At 40.2% G+C, this 19,660-nt stretch overlaps 1 protein-coding gene across 6 annotated transcripts in view; it reads right to left on the reverse strand.

The window, feature by feature from the left end:
• The window catches only part of EPHA6 (EPH receptor A6), a 467,936-nt gene that overhangs the window by 128,397 nt on the left and 319,879 nt on the right, over nucleotides 1–19,660 (reverse strand). For all 6 annotated transcript variants that reach the window (XM_057415936.1, XM_057415931.1, XM_057415932.1 and 3 more), the window contains one exon: nucleotides 12,453–12,577. In XM_057415936.1, coding sequence (XP_057271919.1) covers nucleotides 12,453–12,577 — 125 coding nt within the window. The remainder of the gene's footprint in view (nucleotides 1–12,452; nucleotides 12,578–19,660) is intronic.

The following is a 19,660-nucleotide window of genomic DNA, read 5'->3' on the forward strand; positions in this document are numbered from 1 at the left end:
GCTATCCCTTTTATTTAAGTTAGTAAAATACTTTTATAGATGAAATTGATTCAGATTGCTATTGTGGATCCGGAATAAATGACTGGTCATTAAGCTTAATTTAAATCTACATGAATGTTAGATGATAATGAGTCTTTCACATGCTAACTATATATACAGTTCTTTGAGACACTTGCCTTTTCAAAGAAAATCTGGATTTACAGAATAACGTTGACAGTATTAATACAGATTTCAACACCACTCAACAAAAAGCAATTCTGGAGGAAGAATTTTGGCCATAAAATACAAAGTTTGACACTACCTGTAGTTTGACTTTAATCACTCCAATACAAATCATAAATGAGAAGCAAGGGGGAACCTGCTAATCTATATATAGGGGTAATCCGTAGAGGTTGCGTAGAGTTTTTCATTATGCAAACCTCTTCAACTATAAATATATCAACAGCTATTGAAAAGTCACTGAGATATTACATTCTTTGTATATTTGTGAGCATGTGTGTGCATCTTTCTGTGTCTCAGTGCCGGGATTCAGCAGACATCTATCTTGTAACATTAACTCCAAAGGGCTGAATTCATCTGTGGCATCATGACTATATAGCAAATCCTGGCATTACATCAGCAATAAAGACAGAATATTACTTAAATTTATGTTTTCTTCAAACACCTCAGTGAGTTAATCAGGACTAAAAAGCAAAAATCAAAATATTTTTCCAATTAGTTTAACATGGATATCAAAGGACAAAGTTAACAATCTAGCAAGGAAACTAAAAACGCTGATTTTACACTTCCAAAACTGACAAAACAAGTTTTGTTCCTGTATTTGTATCAGGAAAGTGCCTATTTCTAGTTTTACTAACTTTAGCAGAAATAATATCTTTTTGAGTTGGCAAAGATGAACCAAAAAAGTCTGATTTTTTTTGTTTTGTTTTGTTTAATTTCTTAAATTAAACAGACAGGTGACAATACCCTTTTAAAAAGGAAGAGCTGTCTCAGTCACTAAAGAACTGCCTTAGTGTTACTACATTATGTTAGTACTTCTGGAAGTATATGCAAGAAAACCAGACAGTTTGTGCAAGGTCATTGCAAATACAAGATGCATCAACCTGGTGAAGTTCCTAAAGCAACATAAATGCGTTTATGAGGAGCAGGTGAATTCCTGCAAAAGACTCTAAAGCTATTAACAGCCCAGTAAGGAGTACATAATAATAGGTTGTTAACTCAGCCTCCCTGACAAGAACATCAAGAAAGGGCACTTTGAAACTATTAATACATTAAAAAAGGAGATTTTTTACATTATGGTTCCCTAAATCAACAGAACAAACATCCATTAGTTTATTAGGATACAAAACTAACAAGCCTACGTGGTACTGAATAACATACCCTTTCTATGAATTCAAGTTGGCTAACAAATTCATGTATTTAAATGAAAAGCTCCTCTAATGTTCATTGTACATTCAATAACCACCCAGCCAAACCCACAGTTTTTATATAATATGGGGCAAAATGTTTATATAAATATTAAAAATGGAAATAGTATGTTCTATTGCATGAAAACAGAATGGGTTTCCTTAAAAGAGCTTCCTCTTTCCCTCTCAATATTTTTTCCTTTCCCTCAAAATGACTGCTTTGGGGACATCACAACAGAATAAAAAAGCAGTTGCTCACATTATGCAGTCAGTGCCTTTGTGTACATTTCTGTGTGGAAAACAAACCCTGTTAAAAGTGGAAAACTAACAACAAGCTGTCCTTCTGCATGGTGAGTGTGCAGCTGCAATGCAGCCTAAGAAGAAGATTTAAAAAAAAATAGGAAGTTCTCTGTTTTCTCCCCTTTGCCCCTCAAAACACACATCTCTACCTGTACCTCCCCAGATATCTCCTGAACATGTGAGGGATTGCAGGAAAAAACTAAGTTAAAATGATACCTCATATTGGAACAGTCCTTCACATTTAGATAACATGAAACTTCACTTATGTCTCGAAGTACATATCTTCTTGATTTAACCTGTGAATCCACCTTTATGGTTGCAAAAGAATAATTTACTAACAGGAAGTAGTTTGTGTATTACGAAAACACTATCCTAGTTTCAGTTTTTAAAACAGTTTTGGCTCATAGATGAAGACTTTTGGGGACTTTTAAGCTATTTTTTTATTTTAAGAAGTTCTAAAGGAAACTTTCTGACATATTTTAGAGAAATGGTGACCTGAATATTATAGATAACTTACAAATAAGGAAATATTTTTTGCTTAGATGACCATCTCTTGGCAACTACACTGGTTATGTTTAGGTCACTGCTCATGAAACTCATTATTCTTTCTGTAAAAATGTGTTAAACATTCAACCCTGAAGTCTGACTCCTGAATGTCTGTTAAGATACCTCAGGGAACTACATGTCTAGCTTCAGCTGCTACTAAAACTTACTGCACCTAAACTCAAAAGTGACCACACCGCAACTAGTTAATAACAGCAGCAATGACAATAACAACAATAGCGATAAAATGCTTTGAGAGTACACCCTCTATTTTGTTAATTCAGGATAAAACATGTTAAACTCCTTACCAATTTCTTTTGTGCAATTGATATAGTCTCTCTGAAGAGACATTTCTTTTTTTACCATACGTTTATCAAAATAATCTGAAGTTTCTCCTCCGGAGGTAGCTGAAGCTTATTGCACTATGAAATAGATGGTTTTGATTTTTGCCCCTACCTAATCACATTTAGGATTAATAACTGATTCCTGCAGCTAATATTATTCTTGCTGTGTCAGTAACCTATTTTTAAGACTATTTTTTTCTGAAGTTCAAATTATTAATGTCTAGAAAAAATGTTTAATAATTCCTTTTATTAGGAACCAATCTCTGCCATCAGTGGAGTTAGCTTTCTTAGCTTACTCTGAAGTATGAACTAGCTGTGCTTTTTTGTCTTGCAACAGTTTGCATACCTCCTATACCTATGTCTTTAAAAGAGTTTGAAAACCATTTATTCAAAACCATTAATGCACTTTTACTACATTTGTGCAGCTCTTCTAGCACTTACTGGAATAAGCTTTGTACATGCAATTTTCCTTGGGGAAAATGGTATTGGCTACAGACAAGAATAGAAGATCAGCAGAGACTGAACTATGTTTTTTGTTAAATTAAATCCACTAGGCTTGCTTAAACAACATTATATTTCTCGTTCAGATTTTTTGGTTCAGCAGGAATGACAACAGTAATAGCTCTATAGGCTACTTTATTATTAAATACAAAGGCTTAGAAGCTATCTCTAAATAATTGACAACAACTATTAGGAGGCTAGCCAAACCAGGCACCTAATTGAGAATGCCTAGCTCAGAACTTCTTTGATAAACCCATTGCTGCATGCAGTTGATATTTAGAAGCCAGATTTCTTTTTCTCCTAATAGGAATTATATCAGTGTCATTAATAATGGCTGCTGCAAGGTCCATAGTTTCTTTCCTGCAGGCAAAAATTATATCTGCTCAGAGAGTCCCATAATTATTCACTGTAGCTTTCAACAGTTCTGAGAACTATTTTTTTCTCTTTTTAGAATGTAAGGTCTTTACAGTTCTTCCCTTGGGAAACTAGGTTAATAACAGCGGAATAGAAAAACTGAGAAGCTTGTTTAACATCACTTACCATGCTAAAATAAGCTAGGAGATCTCATTTTAATGATTATCTCCCAAAGCACATTTGTAGTGATTACTTTTTAAAAACATTCACCAGACATAGTTCATTCCCCAGGAGCTCTGAACGGACGAGAATGCCAAAGGCACTCCTTGGAGCCCTGGGGCCTCACTGTGACATGCTGATCTGGTCCTGCAGCTATGGACAAATACTAAGGTCTGCTTAATACTGCTATCTAAAAGCTCTTACGCATCCAAATTACTCAATGCTCTTGTTTTCGTAAGAACGTGCTGAAAATGTAATGAAAATGTATTCTTGCATGAGCACTAAATTTCCTACTCACATCAGAAACATTTCACTTGTAGGCAGCAGATTGCTACTTATACTTCAAATAATTTGAATAATTGAAAAATATTACAGGAGCAAAGTGTTTTGTTTTAAAAGAGAATGATTAGCATGAGGCTAAAAATCACCCAGCTAATCATTCAACGCTACCAGCATAGCGCTCCTATGCTTCCTGACTGCCCAGGCAATTAAGTGCTCAATCACTATTGTTATAAGCCTTTTCCTGTTCCCCAGTCCTGTCACTGATGTTGACTTTAAAATATAGTCAGGAAGCTTGCAAGGTTATCAAGCATACTATGGTAGATGTAACAACAATAAAAGAACATGCCCGGAGTAAGAGCCAGTGGATGCTAGCAATCCAGCCACAGCAGTACCCAGTGAACTCTGCCTGCTCATGAATAATGCCACACACCCTGCAGGCTCTTTTCAGCCTCATGTGGATTGGAGATGGTGCGTATATTATTCTTCATGATTTAAAAATCTAACATAAAAGCAAAATCTGAACCAAGAAAGTAATAGCTGGTACTTAAGGGAAATGGGGAACTTGTAACATGGTTGTGTCTGAAAAAATGTAATCTTTCTAACTCAGTTAAACATTATGTAAAATTGCAATGAAAGAAATGGAAAGATTGGAGTGGTTTAGCTGTTTAAGTAGTTGGGAGGTTGGGGGTCAACGAACATCACATGTCACATGCACCTCACAGAAAGGCATAGGGCTTTAGAAATGACTGATTTTACTTCACCTTTCCAAAATGCCACCGAGAAATTCAGAGGATTTTCTGATCTACATGCCATGGCTTCTTATAAGAAACGTCCTTATCTTGTCTACTGACTCCTGTTCATGGAGGTCAGATTCCAGGTGATGCTCAAACAGGATCAGATTCTTTCTGAGCAGAACTGAATTAATCTGAGAAGATCATAACGAAATATCTCCTTAGCTGGAGAAGACACAGGGGAACATCTGTTGTCCTAAAATGGGATAAGTCACATACCCTGTGCTGGCAGTTCACGGGGGGGGGGGGAAAGCTGGAATAAAGCAACTTGGGCACGTATGTGAAAATGAGCTTGAAGCATTCTGAAGGCCCCCAGGACTGTGCTATTCCTGTGCTTGTCTAGTGTGATACTGAGCATAGCACAAAATTATCTGTTCCTCAGAACCTGTAGAAAAAAACAGGCAGGGAAAAACATCTTCATCTGTACATGCACCGAGAGCCACATCTTTTTGTCATCAAAGTGCAGAGAATGTAATCTGTTGTACATACACACTTCTGTGGCTTTGAAATAATATGGTGCATGTATTTCTAGACAGATTTTCTTTATACTACAGGATACTACTGCAGACAAACTATCCTGAAAGACAATATTACTTTTGTGCTTATAATTTTCCATATTAATTTTTGTAAAAATAATTCTGTCATTCAAAACATTATGTGTTGATACTCTTAAATCCTCACACAATTCCTATGAAGTCATTTACCTCAACATCTAGTCTGTATTTTACAACTCGAATTCAGGATGGCTCATTTAAATTCATATTAATGAATATTCAAAGAAATAGTGATGTTTATTTTAATATTAGATTTTAAGAAGGAGCGTTGTTTTCTGTATGAGTTAATACAGCTGTAGACTGATAGAAAAATTAACAAGGTCATACTGCTTTCTAATTCTTTAAATCTGACACTTTCCTCTATCCCTCTGCATCATCACTCTCCATCTCTTTTTAAAATCCCATTGGAAAACTAATTTCCCTCTTGCCTCTACTGCTCAGTTATTTTCTCTCTTTTATTTATGAATTCAACTCTAAATAATCCTGCAATGGAGGAAAAGTCATACCTGACATCCTACACGTCCTATGCACTCACTGCCATATGGAGGTGGGTTAAAATATTGAAGTGAAAACTGCCTGTGAGTTGCAAATTGACTTTGTCAACAAAATGAAGTATTCTGCCAAAGGGATTTGGCTTTAGTGTAAATTTCATCAAAAGACAAGAAAGCAAAGAAACATCAGCCAGCCCCTCCATCCTACATCCTGCTGCAAAAGATACTCTGGAGATGTCATTGCAATGCCTTGGGATAGTACTTGGGTATATCCCATTAAAATCTCTTCTCTATAGACATGCTTTCTCAGCTAATTATACATTATCTCGTGTGTAACAGAAAATACAATCCAGCTGTGTATTCGGGCCATATGGGAGAACAAACTTAATACAGTTGGTGATACATACACGGCTTGGTATGCTTAATACAGCTCTCAGGGAGCATTAATTTTTGATGATTAACTTTAAGGGTTTGGGTGGAAAAGGGGAGGAATAAGCATTTTCCAGCTCAGCTGCACAACCTCAAATGGAGCTGGTATGGTTTATATCCACTATGTACTCTTTACTGTTTCCTTATCCTTGAGGGAATCCCTACGGAAGGACCTAAGCATCATTACAAGGCTGTATCAAGGCCATATCTTATCCCACTCCTCCATCTGACTTGAACATGCAACCTTTTTGGTGAGACGTAAATAGATTACAATGTCCTGGAATCTTTCAAAAAGTACAAGTTTTGGGCAGTGTCTAATTGTTTTAAGTATAAAAGTAAAGTTGATTACTATCAGCAATGAAACAGAGGTTATACTGATATCTGGAGTTTGATTTTTAAAGGGAAAGACAATACTGCCTATGAGAGATGTTTTTCTTCTAGAAGTACTGGTCTATTCATGGATAGATAACAAACTGCAGACTGTTCACGGATAGATAACAGACTGCAGAATAGGGCAGACAGCCTGTATTAACAAAGATACTTCACAAATATGTAGTATCTATGAAGACTCCAAAGCAGGTCTATGAAGAAATACTTTTCAGAGTACCTCTTAGGGGTCTAAGGTAAAACATTTAAAGAATTCCCTGGGTGTTGCTGTAAAGACTCACTTATCATGTAAGGTGACAAATGTTGCTAACTAAATAGCTTTCAGAATGATTCACAATCTACTGGAAATAAGGTATTTCAGCTACCAGGACTCAACATACAGCATTAATTCAGGCTCATTATACTCTCTTTCTGGTTACATCACATTACTATTCAAGCAACGGAAAACTTTTTCTCCTTACTGTGACAGAAACTCATAGCACCTTGGACAATGTCTAGGTATTTTTGTTTTCCTCACAGGCCTAGGTCATGCTATGTTCACTGCATTTTCGGCTGAAAAGCTGTACAAAACTGGCTCACAATGTTTTGCTCTTTTCTCAACATTTAATTTTTAGAGAGAGATAGAAAGCCAAACAAGATTTTGTTATGTTATCATTCTGGGTATTTTAGAATCCTAAAATCACAGAATGGTTTGGGTTGGAAAGGACCTTAAGATCATCCAGTTCCAACCCCTCTGCCATAGGCAGGGACACCTTAAACTAGACCACATCACCTGAGGCTCCGTCCAACCCGGCCTTAAACACCACCAAGAATGGAGCATTTACTACTACTTTGGGCAGCCTGATCTAGTGCCTCATTACCCTCACATTAAAGAACTTCTTCCTTATATCTAACCTGAACTGCACCTCTTTAAGTTTAAACCCATCACCCCTTGTCCTATCGCTACAGTCCCTGATGAAGAGCTCTTCTCCAGCATCTCTGTAGGCTCCCTTCAGATACTCAGATCTGCAAAATACTGAGTGAATATTCCATAGATCTCTGGATATGTAAGGATTTTTTGGCACCCCCATGTAAAGATAAAACGGAGTGCTGGATAAACCCAAACATAAACTAAAAAAGAACGAAATTTTAAAAAAAGTAAATTAAAAAAAATACTGTGATGGAATTAGTGCTGTTTCGAATAATTTCTAAGTAATTACCTTTTTTTTCATATAGTTTCTTAGTGAATATAATGGCTTATTTTCATGATTTGGTGAAGAGCCAGGAAGAGCAGAGATTCCTATGTACATTATCTCCTGGTAAACAGTTGGAAGTTGTTAACGTAATGATCGGACTATAAATGAGGAGTCCACCTCATCTTTCCAGACACTCTACAAAACTGACCTTAGTTGGAGAGAAAGTGGTCTTTGAAAGGCAAATTAAGAATGTGGGGCAAGTCTGAATTGAATAGGTGAGCAGTAGTTTAGAAAGATCATGGGAAAATACTTGCGGTGTCTGCAGAAGTTAGAGGGGTATAAAGGAACAGCATTGAAAAAAGGGTGCATTATAGGAAGTACAGTGATACAATGAGTTTTCTAACCCTAGCAGTTTGTTTGCCGTCAAGCAGTACCTATGTTTCATATTTTGCAGCATTTTTCTTGCTTTTCTTGTGTCCAAAGAAGTTGGTGATTTATGGTGCTTCAGATAAACCACTACCAATTTCTTACTGAATTCTGTCAACATAATCAGTTTGAAAAAAATCAATCAATTACCTATAAGCACTGAAGTAATGTGTGTAACCTTGGAATTTGGATCTTTATTCTTCCATACAGCATCTTTATCTCCAGTGTATATCATACACTGCACTAAAAATAATGGGGTAGATGAAAATGATTCTCAATTTTTGCTTTGAAAATACACAGCCCTGCCACATGCCCAGCACTCCAAAAGCCTTTCTCCAAGGCATGCTGGGCAAAGGGGAATAGGCGGCAGGGCCGCGGTGGGAAGGGTGCTGGAACTGGGGCTGGTGGATCCGGAACATCCTTGGGCAACCCATTCCAGCGTTCCAGTCCCTGATGGAGACTTCCTCTCCAGTATCCCTGTAGGTCCCCTTCAGATACTGGAAGCTGCTATGAAGTCTCCACGCAGCCTTCACTTCTCAGCCTGTCTTCATATGGGAGGCACTCCAGTCCTGGATCATCCTCGTGGCCCTCCCTCTGGACTTGCTCCAACATGCCCACTATATAAACTGGGGGCAGTTACCCAGGAGGGTTAGATCACTGCTTGGGTCAGCCTGGGTATCGGTAACCATCACCCCCATGTCATAGCGCCAGCACCCGGCAACGCAGCATCACAATGCTCTGGGGCAGTGTAAGTCCAGCGCCCTCCCCTCTCCCACTGCCAGAGTGCCCGGCGCTGCCACCAGGACAGAGCTGGCAGCCTGAGGGCATCCGAGAGGAAGCCCTTGAGGCATCGGGGGAATTACTGGGAGGGGGAGGGAGCTGATGGGGGGAGCACTTGAAGCAGCACGAAGCTGCAGGAGGTTCGGTGCTGCTGTGCCAGCTCCTGGAGGGACCACACTCAAAGCTCATCAGATGGATGAATGGGTGGAAATCCTGCTCAGTCGTCGGGGAGCTCACCATCCTCATCTCCTGGGCACTGGGGAATTAGGTGAGGGGGGAACCGAGGGAGGAAACACAAAGCTGCATGAAGTTGCAAGAGGTTCTCTGCTGCAGTTGCAGCTCTTGGAGGGGCCATGCTCAAAGCTCATCTGATGGATGGATAGATAGATGGATGCATGGATGGAAATCCTGCTTCAGTCGTCGGGGAGCTCACCACCCTCATGTCCTCAGCACCAGGGAATTAGGTGAGGAGGCTGCTGAGGGAGGGATCCTGAAGCTGCAGGAGGTTCTCTGCTGCAGTTGCAGCTCTTGGAGGGGCCATGCTCAAAGCTCGTCTGATGAATGGACAGATGGATGGATGGAAATCCTGCTTCAGTCGTCGGGGAGCTCACCATCCTAATGTCCTGGGGAGAGAGTGGTAGCAGCCGGAAGAAATAGGATGCACAGTTGGTTCAGTGCCCTCCCCCAGTGCTCTGGAGCTCCACTGCCAAGCACAGGAAGATTCTTGCTCTGGGGAGTCATCAGACCATTGGCGTTCTGGTGGTGTTGGAAGCCCCTGCGATGGCTCCAGGAGGAGGCAGAAAAGGCAGTGCCAGCGTCCCCTTGTCCCCTCAGAGGCATAAGCAGCGTGTGGACCAGGAGCAGGTCTTGCTCACATGCTCAGGGAGCAGCCGATCGCCAGCACTGGGGTCAGGAAGGAATTTTCCCCCGGGGCAGATTGGCACCGGTCCCCGGGGGTTTTTTGCCTTCCTCTGAGCACCGAGCATCACCACTTGTCAGGGCTCCTGGGGCCCTTCTGGCTGCGTTATCGCCTGGTGCTCGTGCACCACGAAGGTGGCCCCTCGTGTCCTGCAGCTGGGGGGGGGAAGGCTTTTTTCTCCCCAGGCTGGACTAGCAAGCGGCCCTGGGGTTTTTTGCCTTCCTCCGCAGCCGAGCACAGCCCCTTCATGGGGCTCCTTTGGCTCACTGTGTCCCAAAGGCAGCTGCTCGTGCTCCACGCAGGTGGCCCTCGTGCCCCGCATCCGGGGGAGGCAGCCTCCTGGACTCCCACGGTGGCCCCAGCGTGGCCCCGGGACTCGCTGCTGTCCTCTGTAGCATTGAGCACCACCCCTTGTCAGCTCTTCCCTGGCCCTTTCTGGCTGGCTGCTTCCTGCACTGCTCTCGCACCACCAAGGCACCGCTCCTGCCCTGCCTTTCCTTTGTCAGGCTGCAAGGGAGGTTTTTCCAGCTCAAGTGAAGGGTCTAAACTAAACCAGACTGAAATCAACTAAACTAAGCTAAACCAAACCAAACCGAGACAACTAAAATAACTATTTATAAATAAAACACTCTTTCCACCTATAATCGTTCTGATTTGTGTCTTTGAAAGTGCTTCTGGTGCTGAAATTTCCTTGGCATTTCGGGTAAATAATATTCTCCTAATTGTACAACTCATTGTGAGTGTAGGGAATGGAATGGAATGGAACAGAACAAAAATGGAATGGAAGATAATGGAACAGAACCGAATACAACAGAAAGCTATGCTATGTTATGCATACATAATCATAGAATAGTTAGGGTTGGAAAGGACCTTAAGATCACTGCGTTCCAACCCCTTACCATGAGCAGGGATACCTCACACTAAACCATGTCACCCAAGACTCTGTCCAACCTGGCTTTGTATGCTCCCAGCGATGGAGCATGCACAGCTTCCCTGGGCAACCCGTTCCAGTGCCTTACCACGCTCAGAACATAGAGCTTTCTTATATCTAACCTAAACTTTCCCAGTTGGAGTTTGAACCCATCATCCCTTATCCTGTCACTACAGTCCCTAATGAAGAGTCCCTCCCCAGCATATAGGTCCCCTTCAGACACTGGAAGGCTGCTATGAGGTCTCCAAGCAGCCTTCTCTTCTCCAGGCTGAACAGCCCCAACTTCTTCAGCCTGTCTTCATACGGGAGGTGCTCCAGCCCCTGATCATCCTCGTGGCCTCCTCTGGACTTGTTCCAACAGTTCCATGTCCTTTTTTATGTTGAGGACGCCAGAACTGCACACAGTGCTGTAAATGGGGTCTCACGATAGCAGAGTAGAGGGGCAGGATCACCTCCTTCCACCTGCTGATCACGCTCCTTTTGACGCAGCCCAGGATATGGTTGGTTTCTGAGCTGCAAGCACACACTGAAGCCAGCTCATGTTCAGTTTCTCATTGAGCAACATTTCCAAGTCCTTCTCCACACTGCTGCTCTGAATCTCTTCTCCACCCAACCTGTAGCTGTGATATTTATTTATGTTTTTTTTTTCCCAATTTACTCTTTTTTTTTTCCTGCATCATTAAAGCTGCATCATCTCAATAGAGAAATGCAACCAAGGAAGAAAATTCTCAGACATTTATAGAGCCTAAGAAACCCAAATCTTTCTTTCATGACTTGGCTTATATTTCCGTTCTTTGTGGTCTTCTTACATATGCATTAGTTCCATTGTGACTTTCGGATGCGGGCAGACAAACAGCAAAAACTGACTTACCAGGCAACCTTTTAAGGTATGGACAGCAAAAATTTCCTGTGCATATCTTTAGGAGTGAAGTCACTGATTAGCACTAGATTTTATAGTGGCACAAGACCCTGTAGTAAACTGGAAATGGCAAAACGTGTTTTGTGGTTTGGGAGAAGCACACTCCAAAATATGTGTTCACCAGACATGCTGTGCACATGTACCTTGTACCTCTTACTTGCAATGCATGTTATTGCTCTCTTTTCTGTGAAATCACCCAATTTTGACAGAATTCCAGAAATTTTACATGAATGCCATGCAGTTTCTCTTTCTTGTAACCTTTTGCAACCCTTTAAAAAAGGCTGGTTCATTCTATCATTTTAGAACAGATTATTGCTAAATAATGCCACAAAATGAAATCACATTGTCATTCACCGCAACTGTTTTGCTTCAGGGTCACTCTAATGTGAAGTTTTCACAGTCCAGAAATCAAAATATGTTCAGGCATATGATCCATTTACCCATGATCATAAATGTAGATACTATTGGACAGGTATATCTAATGCCTGCTTGCTGCTGCACTTGATTCTGATGTGAAACAAGACAGTAATTAACAAGTTAGAAGTAAAACTACAAAAAATGGTACAGAATAAACCTTATAATTATACAGCATTGTATGTGGGACCAATTGAAAAGTTTAAAGTATTTTTTAAGATATTAGAAATACAAAACATATTGCTCTTTAGGATCTGAGTTTGGGTGATGCTGTAAGTGAGACCTACTTTCTCATAGTACTTGATCTCGTAGTCCAGAATTGCTCCATGGGGAAAGTCCGGCTCTTGCCAGGAGAGGGCAATGCTGTTTTGGGAAGCCCAGTCCTTCCTTACCATACCTATCAAGGAGGGTGCTGAAAGGGAAAAGGATAACTAAGGGTTAAAGACAAAGCACACAGTTTATCCTTTCAACCTACTGTTTTAGGATACCAACCCAAGGTAACTTGGAGTGACCTCCAGACAGAAAGGCATGACAGATGGCAATTCTCAGGGAAACCATATAACCTGGAATTAATGTCTCAAGTACATACTAGTAACTCCTTTGGTAAAGTGCAGACCAGCTTCTGAAAAATGGCTGTATGCAAAAATATAGAAAGAAGAGCCTGTGCCAGCTCCCACTGCCAGCTGCGTGCAACCAGGTTGCACTGCTGGCTTGGAGGACATCGCGCCCAGAGCAGAACCACATTTCAGAGACGGTAAATTCTACATTCAGGACAATCTTCATGAAATGTTATAATTCAACTGTGTAAAATGTACATTCGGTTTACTCTTTGGGGTAAAATACAGTGACACATCTTACAGCAGATGAAGTGAATCCTATTTCTGCAAGCTGGGCTGGCAGCAGCAAGGACGTTTTAGCCTGTCTGTGATGTAGCTATGCACCCAGAAGAGCCCAGCTTCATAGAGACCAGCAGCAGGGACTGGGTTATGGGCAAACCATGAGGGCAAAGGTACCCCCAGACTTACCTACTGTAACTGATACTGCAGGTCTGCAGCAGTGCAGCTAGTAGGAACCATTTCTAGAAGCTATTGCAAGTGGCCCAACATGGGCTGGTTCAGCCAAGAGCCAAATTGTCTCACTAGGGGGTTAACTAATATTAAGAAACAGATTTTCTGCCCTTTTGGAAAAGAAGGTGGACTATTACCTATGCAATAATTTCAAATGGTGCAAAAATTGCATTCTAGAAAATGATCTTTGCTTATTTTATTAATCTGGTCAAGCACGTCAAAGGAGGTCTAATATTCCCCAGCTGTTTTTAATAGTACTGATACGCAGCTTTCCTAAATACTGCAACAAAACCACTCATGTTGTACAAGAGCCTTGAAGACAACTGAGCCAGCTGAACAAACCAGCTACCATAAACCCCCGCAAAAGTTCTTCCAGTGGTTCACAGCTTTCACTATTTGACTTTCCGCTAACAAAGATTGGTTTATTACACACCCTCCCCACTCCTCTTTACTAGGAATCTTATTTAACCTCTTCTAAGCTTCCAAGGAGCTGTCTTCTAAAAAAACACGGTTCTATGACTTCTGTTTTTATCTTCCAACTGGAAGAGTCTCCCTAGGAAAATGAAATAAAAAATCTGCTTCTAATCACAAAACTTCATGCCTTAGTTTTCTTTCCTGTAAGTATTTCAGGAAGTTGAAGAAATGAAAGCGAAAAACGAATTCTAGAATGCAAGCAACCACTGAAGAAAACAAAAATGGTTGCTTTCCACTGAAAAAAGGAAAACTACACACAGACATGCACATAACAATCTTTTTCTCTTGACAGTGCATTTATCTGAGAGAGAAAACTAACTTCCATTCACTGTCAACCCTATGATAGAATAGTCCAGTCCTCCCTGATGTGAAAAAACCCCACACAACCCAACATGCAACACTAATGGAAAAAACTACCAAAAGTATTAAGTGGACAAAGCAGAGCTTACTCAGGAAACTGTCATAAACCTGTACTAATGCCAGTTTAATTACAAGTCTGATGTAAGGGAATGAGAGATAAAAAGAATTCCTGTCACACTGAATAAAGATTAACCTATTTTTCAGGAAGTCCTTTAAAATCATAAGTAACTGAACAGAAAATATACAAATAAATAAATAAAAAGCATTCATAGGTTCTGGGCCAAAACATTATCCCTGGGTATGTGTAACTACTCCCTCGGTTAAAATGATTCTTACTCTTGAAATTGAGGGTGAGACTGAGCATTCATAATGTTTCTCTGGGGTAACATCAGGTACTCCAAGCAGGGAACAAAGATAGGTCTGTTTAAAGAAAAACAGGAGCTAGCAAACATGGATTTGTATTTGGTAAATGCTGATCAAGCCCCTCCGAGGGCACTGCTTATATAAATTTGTTTACTACTTCTTGTTTTGGGTCATTTAGGGGTATCCAGCTGTAAGTTACAGGTGGGTCTGAGGGAGCTATAGCAACCTTTCAGATACATTTGGTACACCCTGTGTGCCTGCTCACAGGTGATGAGCATCAGCTGGACCACCGTTCCTAGCACATCACGGCTTCATCTCACTGCATTTGGGGGTTCACTAGTCAGACAATTAAATCTTTGTGAAATGACTGAGGTTGATTACAGAAAACACCAGGTTAAGCTGCAGACATAATCACATTCTTGGCCCTTCCAGGATTTTTAAATACAGATTACTGGTATTACACTTCTTCAAATCATCACCTACCCTGTATAAGCTTCTCATATGTACCTCATGCTGTGCATTTTCCTTTGGGTTCTGATCTCCAAATTTATGTCGCAATTTATTCAGGTTTTCAGACTGAGCTCTCTGTAGTAACTCTTCCACCTGAGGAATTGCATATCAAAACACTGTCCTGGCACATCTGAAGATCCTCTCAAAAGAAATAACCCCAGTCCTCTTCCTGGGAAACAACTCAGTAGTGTATTAAGGGGAGAAGATTTACTTCAACCTTCTCCTAAACTAGCTGTGCTTGACCTGCACTTGAAACTGAAAACCCCATACAGGAATGCTCACATCACACCTGTAGTACTGTGCCAGCGCTGCATCCCCTAAATCAAAATGCAGAGGCTGTGAATATGAGCACCGTATCTGTTTGTATGAGGGTACCTGGCAAAAGCCCCATGTGCCTTTCAACAAAAAGCCACAAAAGAGCTACCACGGACCATTTCTTGTATGTTCATAAGGATGAGCCTATATTTATCACACAGACATTATCTATTCACATCTCAGACAAAATAATGACTTTTAGGAAAAGGACTCAAGTCAAAAATTTATTGTACAAAGAAACAGACAAGTAAACCCAAAGCTGCAACTAGCTCATTTTCTAGTTCTTGGGTTGTTGTGAAATGCTACTGAAAGCAATACTTCATATGGAGAAATTCCAGCTTCTTCTAACAGTTGCTCACTAGAGCAGAAGTTATTTAGACCCTAAAGATCCTTCCCATTTCTAGTTAAAGCTCTTTTTAACTGGAAAATTTAGGATAGGTAAATCCTATTTGCCCACTTATAAAGACTGCTCTAATGTTCCTATGCTGAATCAATGGGAAGTTCTTTTAATTAGTTGCTTCAAATGCAGTAGCTGCAGGAGTGCTCTAATTCGGTTACCCAATGAAACCATTTGATAAAAAAAAAATAATGCTTAGAAGCTCAGCATGGCTTTTAATCACTTTAATGGCAGCATTTTCTTGCCACTGGTACTAGGCTGAAGGATGTTTTCTGGCTCTTGAGCTCAGTGCTGATCTCTGTTTTGTACTGAGGATCCTTTGCACCATCTGCTCTTTCTATTTTCCTCTATACTGTCATAAATTTCTTCAAGTACCATGAGTCATCTACAAAGCTGTGAGCTCCTCATTTAATTTAGTCTGTTAAGTTTGTCTTTTCAAATTTGTATTGAATAATGAAAGTTCATTCCTTCATTCCGAGTGAGCTTATTTTATCCTAAATCTTTCTGGATTCTCTTTTTCAGAATCTCTTTTCTCACAGGCTATACAAAGGACAGAAAAGTGTATACTGTAAATGATGATTGGATTCCCGTGTCACCTCCCTAGAGACTTGCTCTTCTTCTGAAGTTGACTTCCATTATCTCTAACTTTCTGATTTCAAAACAGACAACCTGTAAGGTTTCTGAAGCTTTTTTTCCTTTAGACCATTTACTAGATTTCCAATTTCTTGTTTTACACTGTTGAAAGTGAGCTAAGTATTGCCAGCATTTCTCCCCTGATTTCCAGGGTGGAACGACTTTGATATGGTGCCCATTCACTATGAAGAAGCTTCAGACCCAAAGGTAGCTGATGACTAAAAGCTCACCCGATGTCTGTCTGTACACGGAGTACTCTATCCCTCCAGTATCTCATTACGGATCTTATTTCTTTGGTGCAGAGGAACCATGACAGCTCAATGGTGTTTCACTGGCTGGCAGAGCAGCTATACCTACCAGGTATGCACAATCACTCCCTTGTCAAAAAAACCCTCACCAAACATTCAACAAGCAAGGACAGCTGTATCACCATTGTCCTCTTCCCTTCTTCCCCCTCTGCACTGGATCTGTTTTGGCCAAAGCTAATGAAATGCCAGCAGATGCAAACTTGGAGGGCAGGGAGCAGAAGAGAGATCCGAGAACTGCACGTATGCTGCAGGGAGGACTGCAAGTTCACTCCTTTGGACACCATCCTCATGAGAAGGCTGTGAGTTTCAAGGGGTAAAATACTGCCATTTGGGATAAGGTTGGTTAATTTAGTTAGGTGTTTCTATACTTCTACTATTACCAATAATAATCTGAATTGCATAGTTACATGTTATTCTTTCATCAAGACGTCTCCTTGCTTCAAGACACAGGAAAGATTCAAGACACACTTACCAAAATACAGGGCTTTATCGCATGCTTTCTCAGCAGGGGCTTCCCAACAGAGGAGGGAATCGAGACCCTTCCCTGCCTCTTCTTTGTCTCCTACTTCAGCCATTTCCCAGCTCCAGCTGGAGGGAATTACTAAGGCCCCCTCAGCAACCTTGCTTCTCTTTGAAAACTCATTAATTGATCCCACCTTGTTTCTTATGATATAACTAGAGAAGGAAACCTCCTTTAACCTCCTGCAGGGAGCCTGCAATCCTCTTGCTGGGCAACAGTATCTTTCATTAAGGGAAGGGCAGCTGATACAAGATGGGAAATGAAAAAGTGGTCTATATTTATGTTTCTCCTTACAAATAGAGCTAGAGTTTAAAAACACCACTGTCAGTTTTCTGTCAAACCATCCATATGTAGTATTTAACTGTTAATTACAGAAATGTAACAAGATTCCATTTTCAGATGTGTTTCTGGAAGGTAAAAACAACCTCTGCACCAGTTTCTATACCAGAAAATGCTACTATATTGACAGAGTGTTTCACCAGCCTAGGTTCTGTAACTGTATTAGATTTTCTATACTGTTGGTCACTGAGTATGATTTGATACTATACGTAGCAATAAATAAAGTCTGAGATTTTACTCATGATCCCAGACTTGGAAAAAATATTATTTCAAGGCACAGTAAAAAAAATATTGATTTTAGTTCTGATTCTAGAAAGTCTGTAAGAAAGGTAATATGCAATAAAAGCATATTTTCTTAGGGGAGACATTTTACTCCAGTAAGAGAAGTGAAAGTAATGAAACAACGTTTCCTGATCAGTTATAATGCCTCCACTATTACCAACACTTCACATATTTACCAAGGAAGGATTTACCAAGAAGATATGAGGCCAAAAGCTTTCAGCCTTCATTACTAAAGCCATGCATGACACATACTAGTGGGCAACGGACAACCATGTAGCTGTACTGCCTATCGTCTCTAGTGGTCTTCATTCCCACAGTATGTCCTCCAGCAGAGACACATTGCATCCTTTCCTTTATTTTGTGTTTGCTGCTCATCTTACTGTTGCTATCTTTGTAGAATAAGGGAACAGAGACTATTTTATGAGTGGCAAATGCAGTATAGATTGAGAACACCTATGTTTATATTCCTTTCTGGTTGTACTCTAGAGATTTTCTTTATTCTTTTGACTGAGCTATCCTAGCGTACAATGTGAATGCCAATACCTCCCATTATTTACAATACGTGAGCACTTTCATGCTAGAAGTGTGTGTCTGTCTATAGAAAAGACTGAAAACAAGTTTACATGGAAAAAATCATGGAAACATGAACACAAAATTAAATGATATATATAAATTCATAACCCATCTCTCTGTATGTTAAAGATGTCCACATGGCTGAAACAACTTTGGGTTTATGTTGAATTCAGTAGGAATTCTTTTTTCTGCCATACAAGGCTGAATCCAATTAGTAGAGTGACTAGATAAGATATTTGATTCTTTACATAATAGTGTCTCTTATCTTCCTAATCATTTCTGTGGTAATTCACAGTTATAATGCCTGGAGGGAATACTATTACTGGCGCTAACCTTGGAGTTCAGAGTTGAGCATGGAGTTTTACTGGCAAGGCATTAGAGCTAGAAAATTAACAAGATTGGAGTGAAAAATGATGTTTTTACTTTATTTTCTTACACTAGTTCCCTGAAGGTTTTCATTCAAAAGACAGCCTAACAGTATGCTTCTTTTGAAGCACTTTGTTTGCTGAAAAACAGGCCTCCAGCAAGCTACAATTATCATTTCTCCCTCCATTTTAGATTCTTTCCCCTTGCAGATTCCCTTTGCTTGCTCAGAAATGGTGGATGGAAGCCAAGTGAACCTAATGCCATTATCAAAAAATGGATTCTGCTACAGTGTTGCAGGCTAGAGGTCATGATAGATGCAACCCCCAAATGTCCTCCAGGCTAAACAAAGCTCAACAAAATGCTTTTGCTTCTGTGTTCCATAATGCAGTTCCTTCTTCTTTGTTGCTTAATTCCTTCTCATCTACTCTTGATATTATGTATGAAGACAGTAATTATTCATCCATATGATTCTGCAACACTACAAATTTTCTTTCATTCTCAGAATGTGCCGCCATGCATTATCTCATCAGCTTGCGACAAAAGCCCTCCTAGATCTTTACTTCTAACAGTACTTGCTCTGCTCCTGATTCTTCAAAACAGATTATAGTAGAAGATGTTAAATGCAATTGTATAAAATAAAGCTGTATCAGCTGTCAAGACAGTGAGGAGGTTTAGTGGCGGACTTGGCAGTCCGCCAAGTTGGCGGTGGTAGCAGTTGGGCTTGATGATCTTAAGGATCTTTTCCAACCTAGCTGATTCTGTGGTTCTATGATTCTGTTCTCTCTGACAAGGTGTATGTGCAAAGTTAAAAAGCATTTGGCTTAATTTATAATGCAGTGAACAATTTAAAAGATTTTAATAACATGTTTCTTTAAATAACAGCAGCTAAAAAAGATCACACAAATGTTTTACATAAATGTGTGTTTTAAGGAGTTACTTTATATGCTCTGTATTTCTGATGCAAGTGGGATAAATTCAGTTCAAACAA

Source organism: Pezoporus wallicus, unplaced genomic scaffold (genome assembly GCF_028554395.1).
Source record: "Pezoporus wallicus isolate ANWC-B61680 ecotype Strahan unplaced genomic scaffold, APGP_CSIRO_Pwel_v1 contig_6814, whole genome shotgun sequence".
In the NCBI taxonomy this organism is placed as follows: domain Eukaryota; kingdom Metazoa; phylum Chordata; class Aves; order Psittaciformes; family Psittacidae; genus Pezoporus; species Pezoporus wallicus.